Source organism: Eumetopias jubatus, unplaced genomic scaffold (genome assembly GCF_037043125.1).
Source record: "Eumetopias jubatus isolate StellerSeaLion01/CBP00866 unplaced genomic scaffold, mEumJub1_p1.0 scaffold_12, whole genome shotgun sequence".
NCBI classification, from domain to species: domain Eukaryota; kingdom Metazoa; phylum Chordata; class Mammalia; order Carnivora; family Otariidae; genus Eumetopias; species Eumetopias jubatus.
The window spans coordinates 21,311,897-21,334,238 of record NW_028274818.1 but is presented as its reverse complement, the minus strand read 5'-3'; the positions used below and the strand labels follow the sequence as shown (position 1 = coordinate 21,334,238).

The following is a 22,342-nucleotide window of genomic DNA, read 5'->3' as shown; positions in this document are numbered from 1 at the left end:
TGTGGAGGTGGTTTCAATTATGCATTAATTACATAGCGAAGCCTCCAGCTGACTCACACTGTAGGGGAGATGTCAGTTGCAATGAGGTGTTAAACAATGAAGGGAGTGTTTTATACTTAAATTAGGCTCAGTCTATCCTAAGAATGTGGTCTATTTAATTATTTGGTTTCTCTGTTGTGAGCTTAAGGAGAAAAACACTAAAATTTACTTTGTGATTTTTTTGCATTGTTTACTATCTTCCATTATAAATAATATTTAAGATTTAGATTTGTAATATATTCAGATGAGCACCATAAAGGTTCTGGAGAATGAAAAACTAAAGGCAGAATTTGTTTAACATTCCAAAAACTTACTGTGAATTTTCTGTAACCATTAAGGTATATTTATAAAAAATAGAAATACCTGTCAATTACTAAAAATTGTTAGAGTTGGAAATACCAAATTTACAAATCATAAAAATCAAAGAACTACAAAGGGCTTTAAACACCTGATCCAAATACAGTTAGTGCAAAAAATGCAATACCAACTATAATGACACTTCACAGGAACTAAAATCAAATCCCAGATACAGATACAACTATCATATATCAAAGAAGGAATTTGAAATTAGGCATAAATACACTAAATGAATTCACAGCTTGCACACAGGCAAAAACCAAAATTTGAATTCCAAGGACATAAGTCTGCCATTCTCCAAATTACCAATGTGTTCCTCCCTCCTTTTCTGTTTCCTAGACATTTATTTAATATCCACTACTGGGCAAACACTGTTTTCAACAATGGAGGTACAAATAACAATAAAGTAATAAGCCCTTTTCTCTAACGAATTCACAATTTAGTTGGAACTGTGAATTCCAACTGGGTGCCAGACTGTAAAACACAGAAGCCATCACAAAACAAAAACAAAAATATAGATGCATATACTTCAGAGAATATAAACAATGAAAAAACTATTCTTGTATACTCATTAGAAGTTGGAAAGCAGACACGTGAATGCTCAAACAAAACCTAACAAAATTTTTAAAGCAGTTAATGAAATCCATTTTTTTGCATGGGTCTGACACAGTTTCAGTTACATTATCAAATTTCAAGGAGGGCCAAAATCATTGTATTTCTTATTCACTCAATTGTAGATGACTTGAGGAATTACTTGAGTAATTCATAACACTGTAAGAACACTAAACGATAAAAGCCTAATGAAATATAAAACATAAGAAGCCCTTCTTTCCCAACTGGTAATGGAAAAAAGCTCAGTGAAAATTTCATTCAAAAGTACTAAAGAAAAATACTCTATAGATATATTTGTGCCACATTACATAGATTTTTTAATAAAGCTATTTAAGTCATAAGGTACTTCAATTCTGCATTTGGTAAAAACTGAAATCAGCAAGTTTTATAACTTATTTTGTATCTCATTTTTAATTAGTCATAAGTTATTGTAGAAGCAGTAGGATTTTCTTTTTTGGAGGTCAGGTTGCTTTTGTTCTCTTTCTTCAAGAATTGTCATTGTTATTTACTGAGAAAGAAGGCAGAGCATTCACATTCTTTTTTTGGATACTTACTATGTTACTGACTGAAAATATTTTCCTAGTTACCACTAAAAATATTTAACAAGAATTTTCAATGTCAAACCAAATTACAAAATATTGTTATTGTAATTAACAGTGAATATAAGGCCCTGAATATTGCTGAAGAGTATTTTGTTCCAGAATAAAACCCAATTTCTTTTTGTAAAATTTATTTATTTTAGAGAAAGGGAGAGACAGAGAGAGTGCAAGCATGCATGTGAGGTGAGGTGGGTCCTCAAGCGGACTCCACCAAGCACAGAGCCCGATGCCAGGCTCCATCTTACAACCTGAGCCAAAATCAAGAGTCAGGCACTTAACTGAATAAGCCACCAGGCGCCCCTAAAGCCCAATTTCTTAATCTGAATGTTTGTTAAGAATCTCCATCCACTCCTCCTGCTTGTGTTCCCTCTCTCACTGTGTCTCTCTCTGTCAAATAAATAAGTAAAATCTTTAAAAAAAAAAAAAGAATCTCCATTATCAAAGGTTAAAATAACTAAGCTGGTCTTTGGGAGACCTGGTTATAGTTTCTGCTCTGCAACTAACAACCAGAGTAGTCTTTTTATCTCTTGCCATTTTCATTGAGGGTAAGAATGTATTCTGACAATCCTTTTTAGGTCTGAAAAATCTAGAAAATAATAAATTTCAAGTATTTCCTTAGATTATTAAAAAAACCCATCACTACAGTTATGTACGTTCTCACTAACACCACATTATTTGTGAGAGGAGCTAGGTGAAGTTTTTAATGGCTGATATATTATTGCTGAGGTTTAATTTGATTTTGAACTTATCTTCAAGATGTGATTTGTTTGTTAGTGTCAAAGAAAATTATACTTTTCACTATACTCTCAATAATAAGGCATTGAAATTGGGTTTTATACTAAATGCTGCAACATATTTTATTTCTCATCAGTTGCAACAAATGACTCCTAACACAATCATATGAGCTCCAAGAAGATTGAGCTTGCAGTATATTTATCTACACATAGCACTTTGATTTTTAGTTTTTGCTCTATAGTGTTGAATGAATAAACTCAGTATAGACAGATTAAATACACCTTATAAAATTCCAGTTCCAGTAATTATAAAAACCCTTCCAAGAAATGTCAGATAAAATATAACAAACATCTGAAATGTATAGCTGAGCTGGAAAGAAAACAGTCATGGGCCAGAAATCACTGGTGCTTCAGTGGATGAAAAAGGAAGAGAGGAACACGCTCTTGAGACTTCGTTTTTACCACCCACACAAAGGAAGGACACAAAGAAACTAGAACTGGAACCTTACAAGAGATAATCAACAAAAGGATGAACTGGGGGGGGGGGGGGATTCCAATAAAGTTCTAAGGAAGTGTATCCATCTTGATCTGGCTCTAGAGTAGGGGAGGAAAAGGAGTCATGGATAATTTATCAACCAAGGGCCTACCCCAATGTCACTCTGGTCTGTTCTGAATTTGAATTTATGCTATGCTGGTGGACCAGAAATCCTTGAATTGAGAATTTAACATAAAAATCAACTTTAAGGGGTGCTTGGGTGGTTCAGTTGGTTAAGTATCTGCCTTCAGCTCAGGTCATGATCCTGGGGATCCTGGGATCCAGCCCTGTGCTCTGGCATCCCTGCTCGATGGGGAGTCTACTTTGCCCTTCCCTCTGCCTCTCCTCTCACCCCCCCTCATGCTCTCTCTCTCTCAAATAAATAAGTAAAATCTTTAAAAATAATAATGAAAAATAAAAATAAAAATCAACTTTAGACTTGTCATATCCCTGTAGCATCCAACAAAAGCAAATTTATAAAATCATTCTGTAAGTAAGGGATAGTCTTCAACCCAGAATTTCTTCAAATAATTAAAGCTTAGGGAGCAAAAGTCCAAATCCATAACAAATGCCAAGATTTAATCACTAATTACATAAAGTAACTGGACAATTTGACAACCCCTATTCAATAAGAAGTACCATAACAGAGTACCAAATACTAGGAAAAGGTTATAACAGAATACCTGTAAGCCCCTTCTCTCCAACTAATGACCACAACACCACTCTTATCCTCTAAAACATTATGTAGTATATATGTTGGGTTCTTCCATTTTCTTTCACCTATCTGATGAAAAGCAGAATAAACTACTTTTAAAATGCTAAATATCCAGCAGTGTTTAAGTGGGAGTCTGTAAACAATTCACCCATTTTAATAATCAGCATGACTGAAAAAAATTAATTGAGAAAACTACAGGATAGGGTGACCACTGTTTCTTCAAAATAGCATTTTACTAAACTATGTGAATTCTGCAGTATAATTTTAGAAATTATTCTCTTGTCTTAACTCATGGGCCTGTATGTGGGAAAGGGAAAACAAATTTTCCCCTTGAAAATATTTTATTAAAATGATCGTATTTTGGGATGCCTGGGTGGCTCAGTTGGTTAAGCGTCCGCCTTCGGCTCACATCAAGATCCAAGGGTCGTGGGATCGAGCCCCTAATCACGCTCCCTGCTCATTGGGGAGCCTGCTTCTCCCTCTGCCTGCCGCTCCCCCTGCTTGTGCTCCCTTGTGCTCCCCTCTCTCTCTGACAAATAAATAAAATCTTAAAAAAAATAAAATTATTGTTATTTTATTAAGTCTAGTACTACACAAAGAGAAAAGGAACTTGTTAAAGAGGAGACAAGCATAGCCTACCTGAGCAAGGAGGCTGAAAACACATGCACCACCACCCCCCGTGCAGACATACATGCACACAGCGCCATGTCCACACACACACTTTTCAATTTTTAATGAAAGAAGACAGTTAATTTAAGTTAATGTATACTACATAAAAGCGTAATGACTTAGAACAAGGTCCACCCAGAATTCACAGATGCAAACAACACCACCAATAGCAGAAATAAATCATGACAATCTGGCATATGAAATTTAAAATGAGAGGAAAGCATGGTAGATATCCTTCTGTCATGAGCAAAATAGACATCCAGAAATCACTAGGAAAACCACTTATTATTTGCCATGCTAGTAATAATGTTCATAAACTTGACATCATTCTGAAAATCACTTGACCATGGCTCATTTTGAGCCTTACTAATGTATCACTGAAATTATTTAAAACAATTTTAACATTGCTATTTTTCTTCTGTAAATGACAACCAATATAAGAAGTATGAAGATTTAAAAAGTAATCATGATCTCTAAAAGTGGCACACCTACTCATATTAACTAACATAAATACTTCTGGAAAATGCTTAAATTTTAAGTCTGAAGCTGGCTAGGTAGGGGAGAGATTAATTTTGTACACATCATGATGTGTGTTTATTAGAACAATTTGAGTGTAACCGTGACTATATTCATTTTAAACAGAAAATGAGAAAGGAGGAGAAAGACTAAAAATTTCAGGTACAAAATTCCAGTTACAAATGAAAATGGTACACATTTCTAGTTATCAAATAAATACGTCATAGGGATGTAAAGTACAACACATTGGCTACTGTTAATAATACTGCATTGCATATTTGAAAGTAGTTAGGAGAATGGATTTTTAAAGCTGTCATCACAAGAAAAAAATTTTCCAACTATGTATGGTGATGGATGTTAACTGGACTTCTGTGGTGATCATTCTGCAATATATACAAATATGAAATCCTTACACTGTACACCTGGAACTAATAATAATGTTATGTCAATTATACCTCAATAAAAAAAGTTTTCTGGAAGCTAAGTATCTGGAAATTTTAACACAGGATAAAGGTTTCATTTTAACTTCAACTAAATTTTACTAACGTCTAGGTTAAAAAACTATATTCCCAACCTCCACCACCCCCTACACCCACGGTAAATAATATATACAGAAGTTCGTATCACTTTTCCCATTCCTCAATTAGAACTTGGAGAAGGGGAGAGGGAGAGAACTGGAATTTGTTTTAGAACTTCCCTCAAACTCTTCATGAAAAAGTCAAAACAAAACAACTCATATTAAAAATAAACACAGTAGTATCCTTTTCATTAGAACTTTTGCCAAAAATTTCTGTAATTTTCCCTAAAGAATCCAAAGAGAAAAGAATATACAGCAGACCCCTGAACAACACGGGTTTAAACTGCATGAGTCCACTTATATATGGATTTTTGGTTTGGTTTTGTTTTTTTTCTAATAAATGCAACACAGTACTCGGGTGCCTGTTGGCTCAGTCGGTTAGCATATGCCTTCAGCTCAGGTCATGATCCCAGGGTCCTGGGATTGAGCCCCGAATCAGGCTCCCTGATCAGCAGGGGGTCTGCTTCTCCTTCTCTCTCTGCCCTCACCCCCACCTGGCTCATGCTCGCTCACTCTCTCAAATAAATAAAATCTCTTTATAAAAATACAATAATGTAAGTGTATTTTCTCTTCCTTGTGATTTTTTTTAACATTTTTTTCTCTAGCTTACTTTATTGTACAGAACAGTATACAATACATATGAGATACAAAATATGTGTTAATTGACTGTTATGTTATATGTAACATATTATCAGTAAGGCATCCATCAACATTAGGCTATTAGGAGTTACCTTTCTGCAGGAGTCAAAAGCTGTATGTAAATTTTTGATTGTGCTGGGGATCAGCACCTTAAACCCCTACATAGTTCAAGTACTCTGTATTTTGCTTTGAAAATTATACTTCAGACTATCTATAAAGCCTACAGCACAGAAACTGAAAGTGTTTTCTCCAAATAAGGAATACCAAATTCTTAACTACTAATTCTCAAAGATATCGCCATATCCAGTGAAAACAAGAGTTTAACAAATTACTTACTTCAGGTCCTGCAGAAGGTCCTTTGCATTAAGCATGGTTATTAAAGAGGTGGTAGCTGCAGGAATTATGATAATGGGTGTTCGAGAGCCTGTAAAGACAAAATTATAAAGGTAGCAAATATGTTATTATTATCAAGAAATATAGTTACTTTTGCAATTGATAAATTTGTAATCCTAACTCCCTTGAGCTAAAGAAATATTTTAAGTCAACAGTGATATTCAAAATATTTAGTAATCAGTATGACCTGATTACTGATTAATCAGAATGGATACCATGCACAAACATGTGATATAACTGCATAAGCATGATATTAGCCTTTGTTTTTTAATCTGGCTTATTCACGTTTACTTTTTATTTTAAAATTTTTTTTTTAAGTTTTATCTTTATTTAAGTAATCTCTACACCCAATCTGGGGCTCGAATTCATGATGCTGAGATCAAGAGTCACATGCTCTTCCGACTGAGCCAGCCAGGTGCCCCTACTTTTACTTTTTAAAATAAGTTTAAAATCATATGTACAACCTCACCTTTCTTCTGATTTGGGGGAGGTCTTGCTTGAGAAACTGTTAAGAGAGGGGGGAAAAAAAAAACTGAGGGTTACAAAATCACATTCTTATTTTCAAATTTACAAAGCAAGGCCTAAAAATTTAAATTACATATGACTAGTTAAAAAATTTTAAAATATACTGCAATCTTCTCAAATGATATCAATCTTCTCAAACAATTTATTTCTCTGTTTCACAAAAACACTAAAATGCCTTATCATTATTCAACAATCTATTGTAACAAAGCGGATATAACTACACGGCTAGACTCTTGAGTATCTACATTAATGGATACTAAAGTCTAGCAAAAGAAGCAAATAGTTTCTTAATTAACTGACAGCCAATGTTGTAAATGCAAAAACATATAACACTGGGGGGAAAGGCTGGAAGGAGGAAATGTGCTTAACTATTTGGGAGGGAAAAGAAAGGCATTATTGGGAACTAAGACCTAAAATATTTCTTACCATTTTTCTCTCTTTTCATGTGATCTTTGTTCATTAGAAGACAACATTATAGGCAATGAGTCATGTGAAGGTCTGTATTATTTTGAATTGTCCATATTATTTTTAAGATTTTATTTATTTATTTGAGAGAGGAGGGAGGGAGACAGCGAGAGCAGGAGGCAGAGGGAGAGAGAATCTGAAGCAGAGTCAGTGCTGAGAGTCCAACCCTCAACTGACTAAGCCACCCAGGTGCCCCCAGTTGCCCATATTATTAGTAATTGAGAATGTAGGGGAGGTGGGTGGAGGGATGGGGTAACTGGGTGATGGGCATTGAGGGCAAGTGATGTGATGAACGCTGGCTGTTATATGTAACTGATGAATTACTGAACTTTACATCTGAAACTAATGATGTACTATATGTTGGCTAATTGAATTTTAATTAAAAAAATTGTGAATGTATGTTATAAAAACACAAATACTCATCTTTTCGTTATTTGTCTATATAATAGACTTTATAATGCACAGAAATATTTGCTGGCAAAATAACAGCAACACCAGCCTGGTTCAAGATTAATAAATTTTAGAATTTAAAAATACTGTACAATTTTCAGAATTTACATGTACAATATTTATTGACTGCTTTCTATGTGTCATGTACTGTATTAAAATTTCCATTTTCTTAAATCACAAAAATAAAAATTCTAGGAGATTTAAAATTCTAACTCAACATCAGCTGTTAAAAAAAAAGATTACCATTTTTAAAAGGATATATTCATTTTTGGAACGTGTTCTTTTTTAAAGCAGTAAAATGCTACATTTTAACTTAATACTTTGTACTCCTTTGTATAGCTACCTATTGTGATAAAATTTTATGGAGTCCAGCAGTACGATTTTTCCAGTCACAAGGCAGAGAAAAATATATATAAATACAAGTGCACACACATACATATTTATTATAGTGTTTTCATCTCTCTCTTCTTGCTAAGGAAAAAAACACTAAAGCTTTCTTAAATCATTTTTAGAAATAGGACTCATGGAAACACCTGATGAGCTAGATAGCATCATTTGGAATATAATACATTCTCAGTAAGTATTTGGTATTTGTTGGAGGGATAAAGTAATGGCAGGATGGATAGATTTGGATAAACATGAGACAGGACTTGCTAAGAAAATAAGTAAAGGGAACAACAAAAAAGAAATCTTTGCCTGAAACACCACTGGTTTGGTTAGAGCAGCCCACAGTGGACTCAGGAATTTAGGAAAAGATTCACTAAATTCAAGGGTGAGAAGACCCCATGTAAGAAAAAGACAAAATATAAAAGCACACATATTAAAATTTAGAGACTTAATAAAAACTAACTACAAAAGAATATAAATAGGTTCCCTGGTTAAGTAAGGCCCAAGGTACAGACGCGATGAGATGCGCACTACACTAAGCTTCATTCAGTGAGGGAGGGGAGAGGAGGGCAGAGTGACACCAGTCCATAGGGCAAATGATTAAGAGCAAGAATCTGTACTCAGATGATCTCAATTCCTATCTCCATTTTGCCACTTCCTAGGCAAATTACCCTGGCAAATTGAATTGATAGACCATTCAGTCTCAGTTGTCCTCAGCTATAAAACAGTAATAATAGTTTCTACATCTTGAAACTGTTATGAGAATCTTAAAAACAACAATGCTGAATAAGTCCTTAATCAGGTCTTGGCCCATATTTAATATTCAGCGAACCCTGCGGCTCTAGGTGATCCTAAATGCTACTACTTCTAGGAACACTAACGCTACCACTACCTTCAGCAAATTCCATGACTGAAAATTTACCAAGCTGATAATAATTATTATTGATTGCTATGTTTGATTTCTAATATAATTACAGTCTTCACTTAAATATTCAGAGCCTTATGCAGAAGCCCCTCTTATTATTACAAATAAAACAGAAATAGTCCCTGCCCTCAAAACCCTTCAGTAAAGTAGGGGAGTCAGACCATAAATAAGCAAGCATACAAACACATATAAACAAATTTGAACATGTAATATTAAGGAACAAAAGGCGTGTACACTGACGGAAAAGTGTCCTTTGGATAGAATGCTTAGAGAAAGCCTCTCAAAGAAAGTGGCATTTAAGCTGAGATTTCAAGGATGAAAAGGAGCCAATTTGCAAGGAGTAAGTGGAGGAATAGCCCAGGTTAGAAGTAGGAATGTGAGCAAATGCCAAAGACAAAAAGAAACTGCTGTGATTAAGGAATTGCAAATGTACAGACTACAGGGACAAAAGAAAGAGTGGCAGGAAATGAGGTTAAAAATATATTCAAGAACCAACTCATGTAAGGCTTTCTAGGCAACGTTAGGTTTGCATTTAAGTGCCACTGGAAAACCCTGTAACTTTTAAGCCAGAAAGTGACATAATTTGATTTTCATGTCACATCTTCTGTAAAGGAAAAACAATACAGATTTAGATAAGGAATCAAAAGGGGACAAGCATGAAAGCAGAAAGCTCAGTTAGGACTGTTAACAATAGTCCACGGTGGTATTACTCAAATTAGGTGTAAAGATAGGAGGTTTCTTTTTTACTATTTTAAATTTCCAATCCAAGGTCAAGTGAATAAAATGCAGTAACAATGAATTACTAGAAAATAATCATGCACTTGGATGTTGTGACAGTATTGTATTCTCAATTTCTATATGTATCTTGTTGGAAGCTAGAAATAGGTCATGGACTAACACTTCAAGAAGCACTGGTCTAGAGAAATAATGGTTTAGACTTAAGTTGTGGTAGTAGAGATAAAAAGACAAATTTGAAACACAGAAAAGGTAAATTTGACAGAAGTCACTGACCTATTAGATGAGAACAATAAGCATATGTGAAAAGTGAATAATGAAGAATAACTCCTGAACTTTTTTGCTCAAGAAACAGAGGTGCCATTTATTCATGAAGAAGACACCTGGGATAAAACATCAGGGAACAAAGGTTTTACATCAGTTTTAAGATGCCTATGGCATATCCAAATGTTAAACAGGCAGTTTATATAAGATACCAGAGATAAGAAGAGATGTCTGATTTGGAGGTACAAATTTGAAAATCATCAGTGCACAGATGTAAAACTATGGAATGAGATACGAGAACCAGCACAATCTTTTTTTGGGGGGGGGGGGTTCTTCCCCAAAGGAATGCTTTATTGACAAATTTCCCATTATCCATTTTTAGGAAAAGGTAAATCAGTTACTACACTTGCATCCTGCTTTCTCACCACACCCCATCCGTGATTCTAACCCTGAAGAAAAATCACCAAATGCTGTTCTTCCCATGGCGTCAGCAGGGACCGCAGTCCACCCAGGCTGTCTGAAGGGACCAGCAGACACTCAGCTTACCAGAGCACACCACGGTCTACCAGAGTGGACTCTGAGTGCATGCCCCCCCACCCCCGACCCAGGAGTGCACAGGTGCGTGGGCAGGAGCGGTCTCTGCCTGCTGGGAGCCAGTAAGGCACGGAGGGCTGCCCCTCCAGACACACCTCACATGTGGGGCCCTGACCGCAAGGCTGCTGGGGTGTGGCAGCTTCACAACGGGAATGAGATCTTTGTAGCTCCTGAGAAAAGGCGACAGCACAATCTTTTTAAAATATACAAAGGGTGGGGCATCTGGGTGGCTCAGTCGGTTAAGCGTCCACCTTCGACTTAGTCATGATCTCAGGGTCCTGGGATCAAGTCCTGCATGAGGCTCCCTGCTCAGCAGGGAGTCTGCTTCTCCCCCTTCCCTACCACCCTGGCTCCTGATCTCTCTCTCATTCCCTCTCAAAGAAAATATTTTAAAAATTAAATAAATAAATAATAAATAAATAAAATATACAAGGGGCTAATTCTCTCAATCTTATATGTAAAGCAGAAAACCTAGAGCTGTAGTCCACCTACCCATTTCAGGCAATCTATGAAATAAAAGTAAAAAATTAAAGTTGGAGAAGTATGCACTGCATATGCATGAGAAAGAGGAAGCTGGGATACGTGAAAGAGATTTAATCTAGAAAGAAAATGACAGTAAGGTACAGGACTATGGCTTATCAAAGGCTTATCCTTCCTAATCCACTGAAAAACATGTGCTTTTTGTTAGTTACATTCTCTAAATAAATGTTTAGAAGTTGGGAATAACTGTAGATACTTTCAAATATCAAATTTACCCAGGGACTTGCCTGACACAATTAGTGCTAGATAAACATGTGGTGAAAGAATAATAAAAAGGAAAAATTAATCAATAATGGAACTCTATATTTGAGTTGCCCCAATGAAGAGGTAAACAAAATGGTGGTTCAGTCCCTCATTTGGACTCTACCTACAAATAAGTTATAAATGCATAATCTCTCATCTATAACATATTACACTGCCCAGATAGGTTTGAGCATTCATGTATTTTTCAATTTTGAAAAGATAACATTAAGTGAACATGTCATATATTACACAATCTCTTTGAAATTGGGCAGCATCCCATAAGCAAATACAATAAACATTTCTACAGCAAAAGAAAAATTCACTAATCAGGACAAAGATGACAAACTGCTTAATATCCACTCAAATCAGTTTTTATTCATAAATGAGTGCTAAAAACTTGTGGAAAAGGAAGAGGGGATCTCACATGGATGGGCATCAGAATATTTGTTCTGAGATATTAATTCACATTAATTTCAATCAGTTTAATTGCCAGTGCACCTTGATAGAACAATTGAAAAAGAATAATAGAATATCAAGAGTTGAAAAGACACAGAGCTCCTTAGTTTACATATGATCTTCCCCAAGGTCACAAAACTGGCTGGTAGAATCCAGCTCCCTTAACTTCATTTTATCACATGGTACATTTGAACAACCTGGTTTATTTAGATCTTAGTGCCTCCCCCTACACCTTTCCTTGTCTGACAAATGATTTTGAGAAAACATGAAATGACAAGAGTGGGTTTAGAAACCTCCGGTGGTGATTTCTCCCCTTTTACACCATTTCTGAATTTCTAATGTGATCCTCTTTAGACTGACCAGCTATAGCCTCCCATCCCTCCCTTCCAAAGAAAAACAATTCTGTATCAATCATTCAGCTGCCTCTACAATATCCCTCTATTTCACAGGTTGTATTTCTTGGGTCCAACTGAGTCTGGCAACTCCTATTGCCTTCACTTTTTCTTCCTTCCTGAAAAGAATTCCTTTTTAGCTTTTCCTAGTTTCTGGCACCTTGTACATACATGGAAGGCATTCAACTAATATTTATTCAATTTAATTGTTCTTCCTTATACTCTTACAATGGCTTTTGGTAAGGTCCTCTCTACTTAAAAAACAGTCCCACAGTCCTATCTGAAATAAATTTATCCAATGTGCTCCAAATTTAACACATGGCCAATGAAGCACTTCTCTTCTCCACTCATCCTCAAAAACAGGAATGATAAAGATTCCACACAGATCCACTGAGGAGAGGGGAGGGGGAGGGAGAAGGGGAGCGGGGAGAGGAGAGGAGAGGAGAGGAAAGGAAAAAGGAAAGGAGAAAGGAAAGGAAAAGGAAAGGAAAGGAAAGGGAAAAGGAAAAGGAAAAGGGAAGGGAAGGGAAGGGAAGGAAAAGGGAAGGAAAAGGGAAGGGAAGGGAAGGAAAAGGGAAGGAAAAGAGAAGGGAAGGGAAGGGAAGAAAAGAAAAAAAAAAGAAAGAAAATACTAGTCATGTCAAAATCCAGATGTATGGATCCAGGACACATTCCAATATAAAATCATTCCAATATAAGCCACATATGTTCTTAATATCATATTTCTAAAGTGCTTCCAGAAATATTTAGTATGTATAATTTACATAATTTTAGAGTTAGCTTGTAAACATACTATGAATAAAAACACATCCAAATCTACACTATTGATACTGCCAAATTTAAGAGGATGATCACCCAATTAAATTCTTGCCTGTGCCTTTCCAATCCTTTTCATTTTCTTCATAGCCATATTCAATACCACTGATGAGGTAAAAAAGACACATGGTATAGCCTAACACTATAATTATACTAAACGTAAAAACACCAAAATCAAACCCAAAACACCTAAAATGAATATATGGTTGGTATCTACATGCATTTATAAAGATCAACCTTTTTAGGAACTAGAAAGAGGGAAGAAAAATATTTCAAAATAACTTCAATAATGCCTATGCTTACCACATATTTTACAAAACTGATTACAGAATCTTATATGCTCAAGAACAAACACATCTGAAATTCTAAGCATCAAAGCTGCTGAATAATCTATTAAAATTATGGTGCTGTGCTTCCAACAGGGGAGGAAAAATCTCATCCATATGTACTCTCGAACAAGAATTGGTGAGGGGATGTGTACATATACATAGCTTTTTAAAACATTTTTCTAAGATCTTAAAAATATTTTCTAAAAAATTTTCTTTAATTCTTCAACTCTACCTATTTGTTCAAGTAAATGTTCCTATATTACTTTGTAAGTACTTTAAAGTAAAATTTCAATTCCTTCAAAGCACTGTACATATCAAAAAAAATTTCATTGTGACCATTAAAAAAACAACAAAAAACCCCCAAAGTTTTGTATTTTACCTGGTCTTGGTACTGGCTGTGCTGCAGGAGCCTGAGTCTTACGGGCCGATGCACCTTCCTTTAAAAGAATAAAAATTGACACATGATGTTAGAATTCCTTTACACAATAAACACTTCCATTTAATTACTGCAAAGAAATTCTGTATCTCCTTGTTTCTCAATCAGTCCCTCCACTGAACATGCTATAATCCTAAGCATTAAACACACACACACAAAACAAAAACACCTCCCTTATCTTTTATGCTATTGGTCATGAGGTAATAATAGGAATATTTAGTAAAAAATAAATTTAAACTGTTACCATACAGTAGTTATTGTAAGCATGTAACATTTTTAAAATATTTAATGATTTGCTTAATTGTTGACAATTTTAATATTTGCTTAAATGTTATTACCCATTTTAAAATCAAGTCAATCTTTTTTCTATTAAACAGTCACAAAATGAATAAATGATACATAATCTCACATTAGAAAGATGTAAATGATGTTACTTTGGAGTGCATTAAAAAATTCCACAAACATTTCAAATTAAATCTCTTTAAAATATTCAGAGAAATAATCACATTTAAAAAGAAGAGATTTGTTACATTTAAGAGTGGTTGAAAATTTTAACTAAATTAACAATTTCAACTGATTACTAAGCATGTAATATACAGAAGAAAATATGCTAAGTATTGAAATATATATCAATTATACATTCAGGAGTAGATGCCTCTGAAATGCTTAAGATACTCAAAAAGCTGTCTTTAGTGTACCAGTTTCAGTCATATTCACACTTAATAGAAAGCTACAAATGAAAAAAAAGCTACAAATGTAAATTTCAAAACAACTAGTAATTCATGGTGATAATACTCTAGTTGTACTCAATTGAATGAAATTTGATAACTACCAGGGAAGTTACATAAATCCATAATAATAAAAATCAGTATTAGAATCACAGAAACATTTCTAAAGAAATACTGTTAAATAATGTTAATTTTAACCATATTACGTTCTCTTCAAAACTTGAGATTCTGCAGAGTAAAGTAATTTGGAATGGTAGGCTATACCACAGTTTTTTTTTTTTTAATAAATAAATCAATTAAAGACATTTTAGCTTTCCATCCCATGTTCCTGCATAAAAAGGAATCAACTAGATATTATATAATAAACACAAAAAGAAAATAAACATTACCCATATTACCTAGAAATCCTTATATGTAAACACTGACTCATGGAATATGACTTAAGTACACACAGAAACAGAAAAAATAAATGAGACAGGAAGAAGAACAAGGAGCACACACACATGCAGATATCTGTCTACATTTGACTATAAGGTTAGCTGGATCCAAATCAAAGCCCCCTTCTTTTAAAAAGAGTAGACGAAGTTCAAAATCACAGGAACAGCACTATGTGCATATTGAGAACTATCAGAACCAAAACTGATTCAGCTGACTACTAAAATATACCTATACCATATGACGAGACTACGGCTCTTATAACATGGGTCAGCAAAAGGTACAAGCACACAGAAGTAATATGAAAAAAAGTCTTTTCCATTAGAAATCATAACCCTTGAGGGTTTTTATCTACTTTTGAGTAAACTCAAAACTGGGACCTCTTTAAATACCAAAAAATAGGTGTCTTCTGTTTACAAAGTAAGCTATCATTGCCTGATGACCTCCTACTCGAAATTATCCCTTTTTCGGAATAAGCCTTAGCCCTTGGTCAGTGGGAGGCCTATGTCTTAGGCTAGGTCAATCAAGAGTTCTCCCCTGTATGTTTTACTAACTGGAACTAGCAAGTTACAACTCTAGCTACAAGGCTGCAAGGTGGTTAAACCAATCATTACAGATGATCATATATCCCTTGACTCATGGGTAAAGCCCAATCTGCAGAAGGACAGAATGACACTAGTATGCACAAAAAAGAGGTAAATATAACATCCCTTTTAACACCTACCTAGATATAATAGCCTGCAAGGCCTATTCTCCCCCCACCTCTTCTTGATTATACGAACCTTTAAAATCCCTTATCGCAGGACTCTATGCACTCCCACACACATTTTTAACTCCATTAGTTGAGCAGAGTTACTGTTAGTTGCAACTGGAAGAGGTCTAACTTTGTCTTCTCAGATGGACTAAAAATTTTTAGTTGCCAAAGTTACTGCAGTATAACTTTGCTTAATTCTGTAGTTACTAAACAAACACAAATAAGTGTAAATGCAAGCACGGATTCACACACTCTCAATCTCTGTCTGTCTCTCTGTCTCTCTGTCTCTCTCTCTCTCACACACACACACACACACACACACACACACAACCTATACAGCTATTAAATTGGAGACTGTGGACTCCTTGAAAGAAAACTGGGAAGATCTTTACTAATCATGTCAGTTTGTAGCCCTTTTAGGACTCCCTAGCCAACACAAAGAGCTGAAAGTTCATTCCACTCCAATCTGTACGATTTTGAAATAAAATTATAGAAGTCCTTGCATAAAGAACCTCAGAAACTATATAATCCAACCCCACCACTCCTTAAAGATGAAAAAACAGAGGTGAAGTTTTTCAAAGGCTACAAAATGGTGTATCTGACATATGCAAAGAAAAAGGAATAAGAATTTGGCAGTAATATGGGGAAGAGACTGACAGTTCCACATTTTTAAAGATACATGGATTGGGGGAAAAATATAATACCCATCTAGGAAAATAAAGTATCAGCAAAAAAAAAAATAAAAGTCAACTAAAAGAGTTGACAAGTTGTGCTAACTGGAGAGGAAAACTTGCTTTCTCTTGAAAAGTCAGAACAATTACAATTTCCACCGAGACCTGAGGCATTCTAGAAAAGAAATAACTGATAAGAACGGTAGAAGTGATAGAATCATTTTTGTAAAACATAACAAGGCAAAACAAACTATACTGTTTATAATCCTTACTTGCCTTATTTTAGCAAATGAGAAAACCTAAAAATCTCCTGGTACCAGGAGAGACAATACTGGTACTTCTGCTTTAAACAAGCAGGAAACAGTACCATGATATATAATATCATGAGAAAAAATATTTGTAACAAGTGTCAGTATGAAAAAGATTATATTTACTTAATTTGGAAAAATGCTTTTTATATGAAACTTCATAAAATACTGCAAATTCTAAATGAAGAAAACATACAGAATATATATGCAGATTCTGTAAGTTTATAATCTACTTTTTAACTACTGTATTTATGACAGCAAAAGTAACGTTTTAAAAATGAAATACTAATTGAACCCTTACATGCTTCTACCTTTCTACACTAACACACTCCCATGAAATGTGGATTTGATATTTAGAATTCCCAAATACCAGGATGCTTTTTTAAAAAAGCATCTGAATTTTAAGTACATTGACTCTTTAAAAAAAAAAAAAGTATTTTGGAAAAACTATATAGAAAAAGAAAACTGCAACTCTGTAGACAAATGACAATGAGACTGAAAACATAAAAGATTTCAAGAGTAAAACACAAATTATAAGCACAATTTATTTTTTTACATTTGCCATAACCCAGAGGCATATGCATACAATGTCTGCCAACACAGAAAATAGCTAACACATTCCTAAAATATACTATAGTGTATCTATAGGATATATAGATTTGATACCTCTATCAAATCCCTCAATTTGCTATAGAATTCTCTATTTACTTGTCTGCTTCTCTCAACCAGACTGTAAGCTAACAGGTCAGGGACTATTATGTCTCCAATGCCTGTTACATGGTGCCTGATGTATGGAAGGTCCTTAAAAAATTTACATTAACTAATTAAAACAAAAATCCATTTGCCTTAACATTACTGATTCACCACTGTTAAAGTGTTTTAATCTGTTAAATAAAAATGGTAAAAATATCATAAAGAATTATTGAGAGACTTAAACAACATTAATTTATTCATTCTATACACATTCATCAAAGCACTGAAAGCCAAATAAGAAACTGGGAATGCATCAGTATAAACAAGAGCAAGGTGGTCCCTGCCTTCATCATGTTTTGTAATTTAATGGAGGATCAGTGAATGAAAGTTTAAAAATTATAGTTACATATGTGTTTTTAGTTATTTGTAATGTGCATGTTCAGCTTAGTGCCCAAAATAAAGAGAAACTAGTAATTATTAAACCAACTTCTTTCCATAAAGAAACATCCTCTATAAGAAAAGAACGAGCAAACCAAGTTCAGCAGCATACTAAAAAGATTATACACCATGACCAAGTGGCATTTATTCCTGGAATGCAATGATGGTTCAATATACGAAAATCAATAGAAATCACATTAACAGAATGAAGGGAAAATACATGATCATTTCAACTGATACAGAAAAAGGATCTGACAATTTAACATCCTTTCATGATTTAAAAACAACATCACAATTCACAGCACTGTTGAATCACAGATCTGTACCTCTGAAACAAATAATGCAATATATGTTAAGAAAAAAAAAAAAAAGAAGATAGCAGGAGGGGAAGAATGAAGGGGGGTAAATCGGAGGCGGAGATGAACCATGAGAGACTATGGACTCTGAAAAACAAACTGAGGGTTCTGGAGGGGAGGGGGGTGGGGGGATGGGTTAGCCTGGCGATGGGTATTAAAGAGGGCACATTCTGCATGGAGCACTGGGTGTTATGCACAAACAATGAATCATGGAACACTACATCACAAACTAATGATGTAATGTATGGTGATTAACATAACAATAAAAATTTAAAGAGAAAAAAAAACATCACACACACCTTAACAAACTAGGAATGAAAGGAAACTTTTTCAACATAATAAAAACTAAATATAAAAAAACCACAACAGCTAACATATTCAATGGAGAAAGACGGAAACCTCGTAAGATCAGGAACAGTATGTCCACTTCCACTACTTTGATTCAACACAGCATCTGAAATTCCAGCCAGGGCAATTAGGCGAGGGGAGAACACAAAAAAAGGCACCTGGGTGGTTAAGTGTCCAACTCTTGGTTTCAGCTCAGATCATGATCTCCCGCTCGTGACATCGAGCCCCACGACGGACTCCACACTTAATGCTGATTTTGCTTGTCCCTCTTTCTGCCCCTCCCCCTGCTCATGCACATGGCATGCACACACGGCTCTCTCTCAAATAAATAAATAATCTTGAAAAAAAAATAACTCCTTCAACTCAAAATCAAAAAACCACCCAATTCAAAAATGGGTAAAAAAATAGACATTTCACCAGAGAAACTGACCATTCTCCAGATGGTCCATAAGCACATGAAAATATGCTGAAACATCACTAATCATTCAGGAAATGTAAATCGAAACCACAATGAGATACCACTTCATACCCATTAGGACAGCTATTAATCAAACACACAAAAAACAGAAATTAACAAGTATTGACAGGGATGTGGAGAAATCAGAATCTTTGTGCATGGCTGATGGGAATGTAAAATGTGTAGCTGCTATGGAAAACAGTATGGTGATACCTCAAAAAATTAAACATAGAATTACCATTATGATCCAGCCATTCCAACTCTTGGTATATAACCAAAAGAATTGAAAGCAGGGACTCGACCGGGTATTTGTATGCTGATGTGAATAGCATTATTCACAACAGCCAAAAGGTGAAAACAACCTAAATGTCCACTGACAAACAAATGGATACATAAATTACAGTTTATACATACAATGGAGTATCACTCAGCCTTAAAAAAAAGAAATTCTGAATTGTGCTATAACATGGATGAATCTTGAAAACATTACGCTAAATGAGGTAGGCTAGACACAAAAAGACAAATGCTGTATGACTGTACTTCTATGAAGTACCTGGAAGAGTCAAAGTCATAGAAATAGAAAGTAGAATAGTGGTTGCCAGGGGCTGGGGAGAGGGCAACAGGAAACTGTTTAATGTGTACAGAGTTTAAGTTTGGAATGATGAAAAATTTCTGGAGATACAGAGTGGTGATGGCTGCACAACATTATGGATATAATACACTTAAAACGGTAAATCATATATAAACAATAAAAAACCTTTTTTAAAAAGCACAAAATATGCTTAAAAGAATAAACACAGTCTAATTACAAATGATGGCAGGCTTTTCAAGGGATGTCTACTCAGAGAATACCCTATTTCCCCTTTTCAGAGCTGGACTATACCCACAAGGGATAAACTCATGAACAAGCTGACCCAATCATATCTTCTCTCCTTTGGAGTTCTGAAATCCATATTGAGAGATACACCCAGCAATGCGAGCCACAGTTACCTGTAGCAGGCTGGCTTTAAGGAGGACTAGGTGTACAAAGGACCAGAGAGCTAAGTGTAGAGATGCAGAAAAAGTGACAAGTAATCATATGGCACCAGACAGAAACAGAAAAGCTTCCTTGATTCCTGACAGTTTTCCAATGTCTCACTGTGTTCTTTTAAAGGCCAATTTATATTTCTCAGTCCTGGGTTCTGCAGAATATTCCTACAGCATTATAATGTATTTCCTTTCCTTCCTTATGCTGACCTGAGCAAGTTTCTGTTACTTGAAATCAAAGGAGCAGAGACTAAAGTAAATATTTTAATCTCAATAAAGATAAAACAAAAATCTATTCCTACCCAAATCCACTCATAGAATTAAAACTTTGACCTGGGAATAAATATTTATTTTCTTTACAGTCACAGACAATACTGGAACACAAGTGCTCATGAATAGCATTAGAAGATATTCACTGATTAAAAATCTAATACCAGTGTTCCATTTATCATTCTCTAGAATGCTTTCAGAAGCTAACTATGAAGGTTAATTTTATGTGTTAACTGGGCAATGGAGTACCCAGATAATTTGGTTAAAACATCATTCTGGATGTGTCTGTGAGAAAGTTTCTGGGTAAGATTAACATTTGAATCAACAGACTGAGTAAAGCCAAGACTGCCCTCCCCAATGTGGGTGGGCCTCACTGAATCCACTGAAGAAATGAACAGAACAAAAAAAGGCAGAGTAAAAAAGAATTCACTCCTGCCTGGTTGTTGTCAAGTTGGGACATCAATATTCTCTTGCCTTTGGAGCCCTCCTTAGACTTGAGCTGTACCATCAACTCTCCTGGGTCTCCAGCTTGTTGACTGCAAATCTTGGGACTTTTCAGTTTCCATAATCACATGTGCCAATTCCTCCTTACCCACCCATCCATCCATCCATCCATCCATCCGTCCGTCCATCCATCCATCCTATGGGTTGTTTCTCTGGAGAATCCAAACTAAGACAAATACAGCAAGTAAAATTTGGATCAAAAGAGAGGAAAAGAGAGTGAGACAATACAAAATCTTTAAAGGGGTATTCATGCATAATGGGAAAATATCAAAATTCTTTTTTATTTATCTACAGATTAAAAGATTACATCCACATAAATGTAGATGAAACATTTAATTATAAAACTGCATTAGAAACAAACCAAACCATAGAAATCGATCTCCTTTAATACCAAAGTCTATAATGCCCACATACCTTTCTGGCACAAATGAGCAATTCTCTTGTATGTGTCACTGAGGTTTAATAAAAGCACAATCTTTCTCATTTAAATCTGGTAGGATTTTTTTATAGTTACAGAGGGCCAGGGGTAAGGGATCATTTGTGTACTTTATGGGTCCATGGACTAAAAACAAAAACACTGATGTATCCAGAGGCAGTGTAAATCAGTGCAAAAAAACTTGATTTAGCAGTCTTAAACCCCAGGTTCTAGCTTTGGCTAGGACATATTAAAGAGTGGAGCTCTGAGAAAAATCACAACCTCTCAGGGTGTTGATTATCTTGCCTCCAAAATGAGACAACTAGATTTTTAGATGATTAGAAAGGTCTAATTCTGCCCTAAAAGTCCATTATTATAATGTAAATAATACCTTGTCACTAAGAACAATGCCATTGCAGTACAACCTCAAATGTCCAATTAACTAAGTTTAAGGACATAATTCAGTATGGTTTCTTCTGATGGTATAGCCATATAAATTTGCTCTTCTTCTGTTTCACTGAATAAAAATATAATATTCTCCCATCCATCTTCCCTCTATCAAAGCATACATGTTTGGAATTAGCTAAATTTGATTGTTTTAAGAATCACACAATTATAGGTACTGGCAATAGAGGCAGAAAGGAAAATAACAATATTGTATGCTTTAAAAGAAAACATTCAATGTTTTACCATTTAATATAATTCAATAAATTGAGGAAGCTAAAATAAACACAGACCTGTATATATTTAACTATTTGACCCCCTTACCCCCAACAAACACAGAGTCAAATGAAATATTCTGGAACATTATAAATATTAATAAATATAGAATCTGTGACAAGTTAAAGGAAATATAGAAAAAACTCAAATTCAACTACAAGGATATAGAAAAGAAATAAACTCAGTATGTTAGTAAGTAATTGGGGAAATGATAAAAGAAAATGGAGAGTACAACAAAAATATAAAAATTTTCATTTTTAAAATTTTTGTTCACTAA

General features: G+C 34.8%; 1 protein-coding gene across 4 annotated transcripts in view; it reads right to left on the bottom strand.

Moving 5' to 3' along the window:
* Positions 1-22,342, bottom strand: part of CDC73 (cell division cycle 73) — a 199,926-nt gene that overhangs the window by 107,970 nt on the left and 69,614 nt on the right. For all 4 annotated transcript variants that reach the window (XR_015766571.1, XR_015766572.1, XM_028104683.2 and 1 more), the window contains exons 11-13: positions 13,886-13,943; positions 6,855-6,890; positions 6,329-6,416 (exon numbers count right to left, since the gene is read on the bottom strand). Coding sequence is in view for 2 of the 4 variants with exons in the window: in XM_028104683.2 (XP_027960484.1) it covers positions 6,329-6,416; positions 6,855-6,890; positions 13,886-13,943 (182 nt within the window). In the remaining 2 variants the exon portion in view is untranslated. The remainder of the gene's footprint in view (positions 1-6,328; positions 6,417-6,854; positions 6,891-13,885; positions 13,944-22,342) is intronic.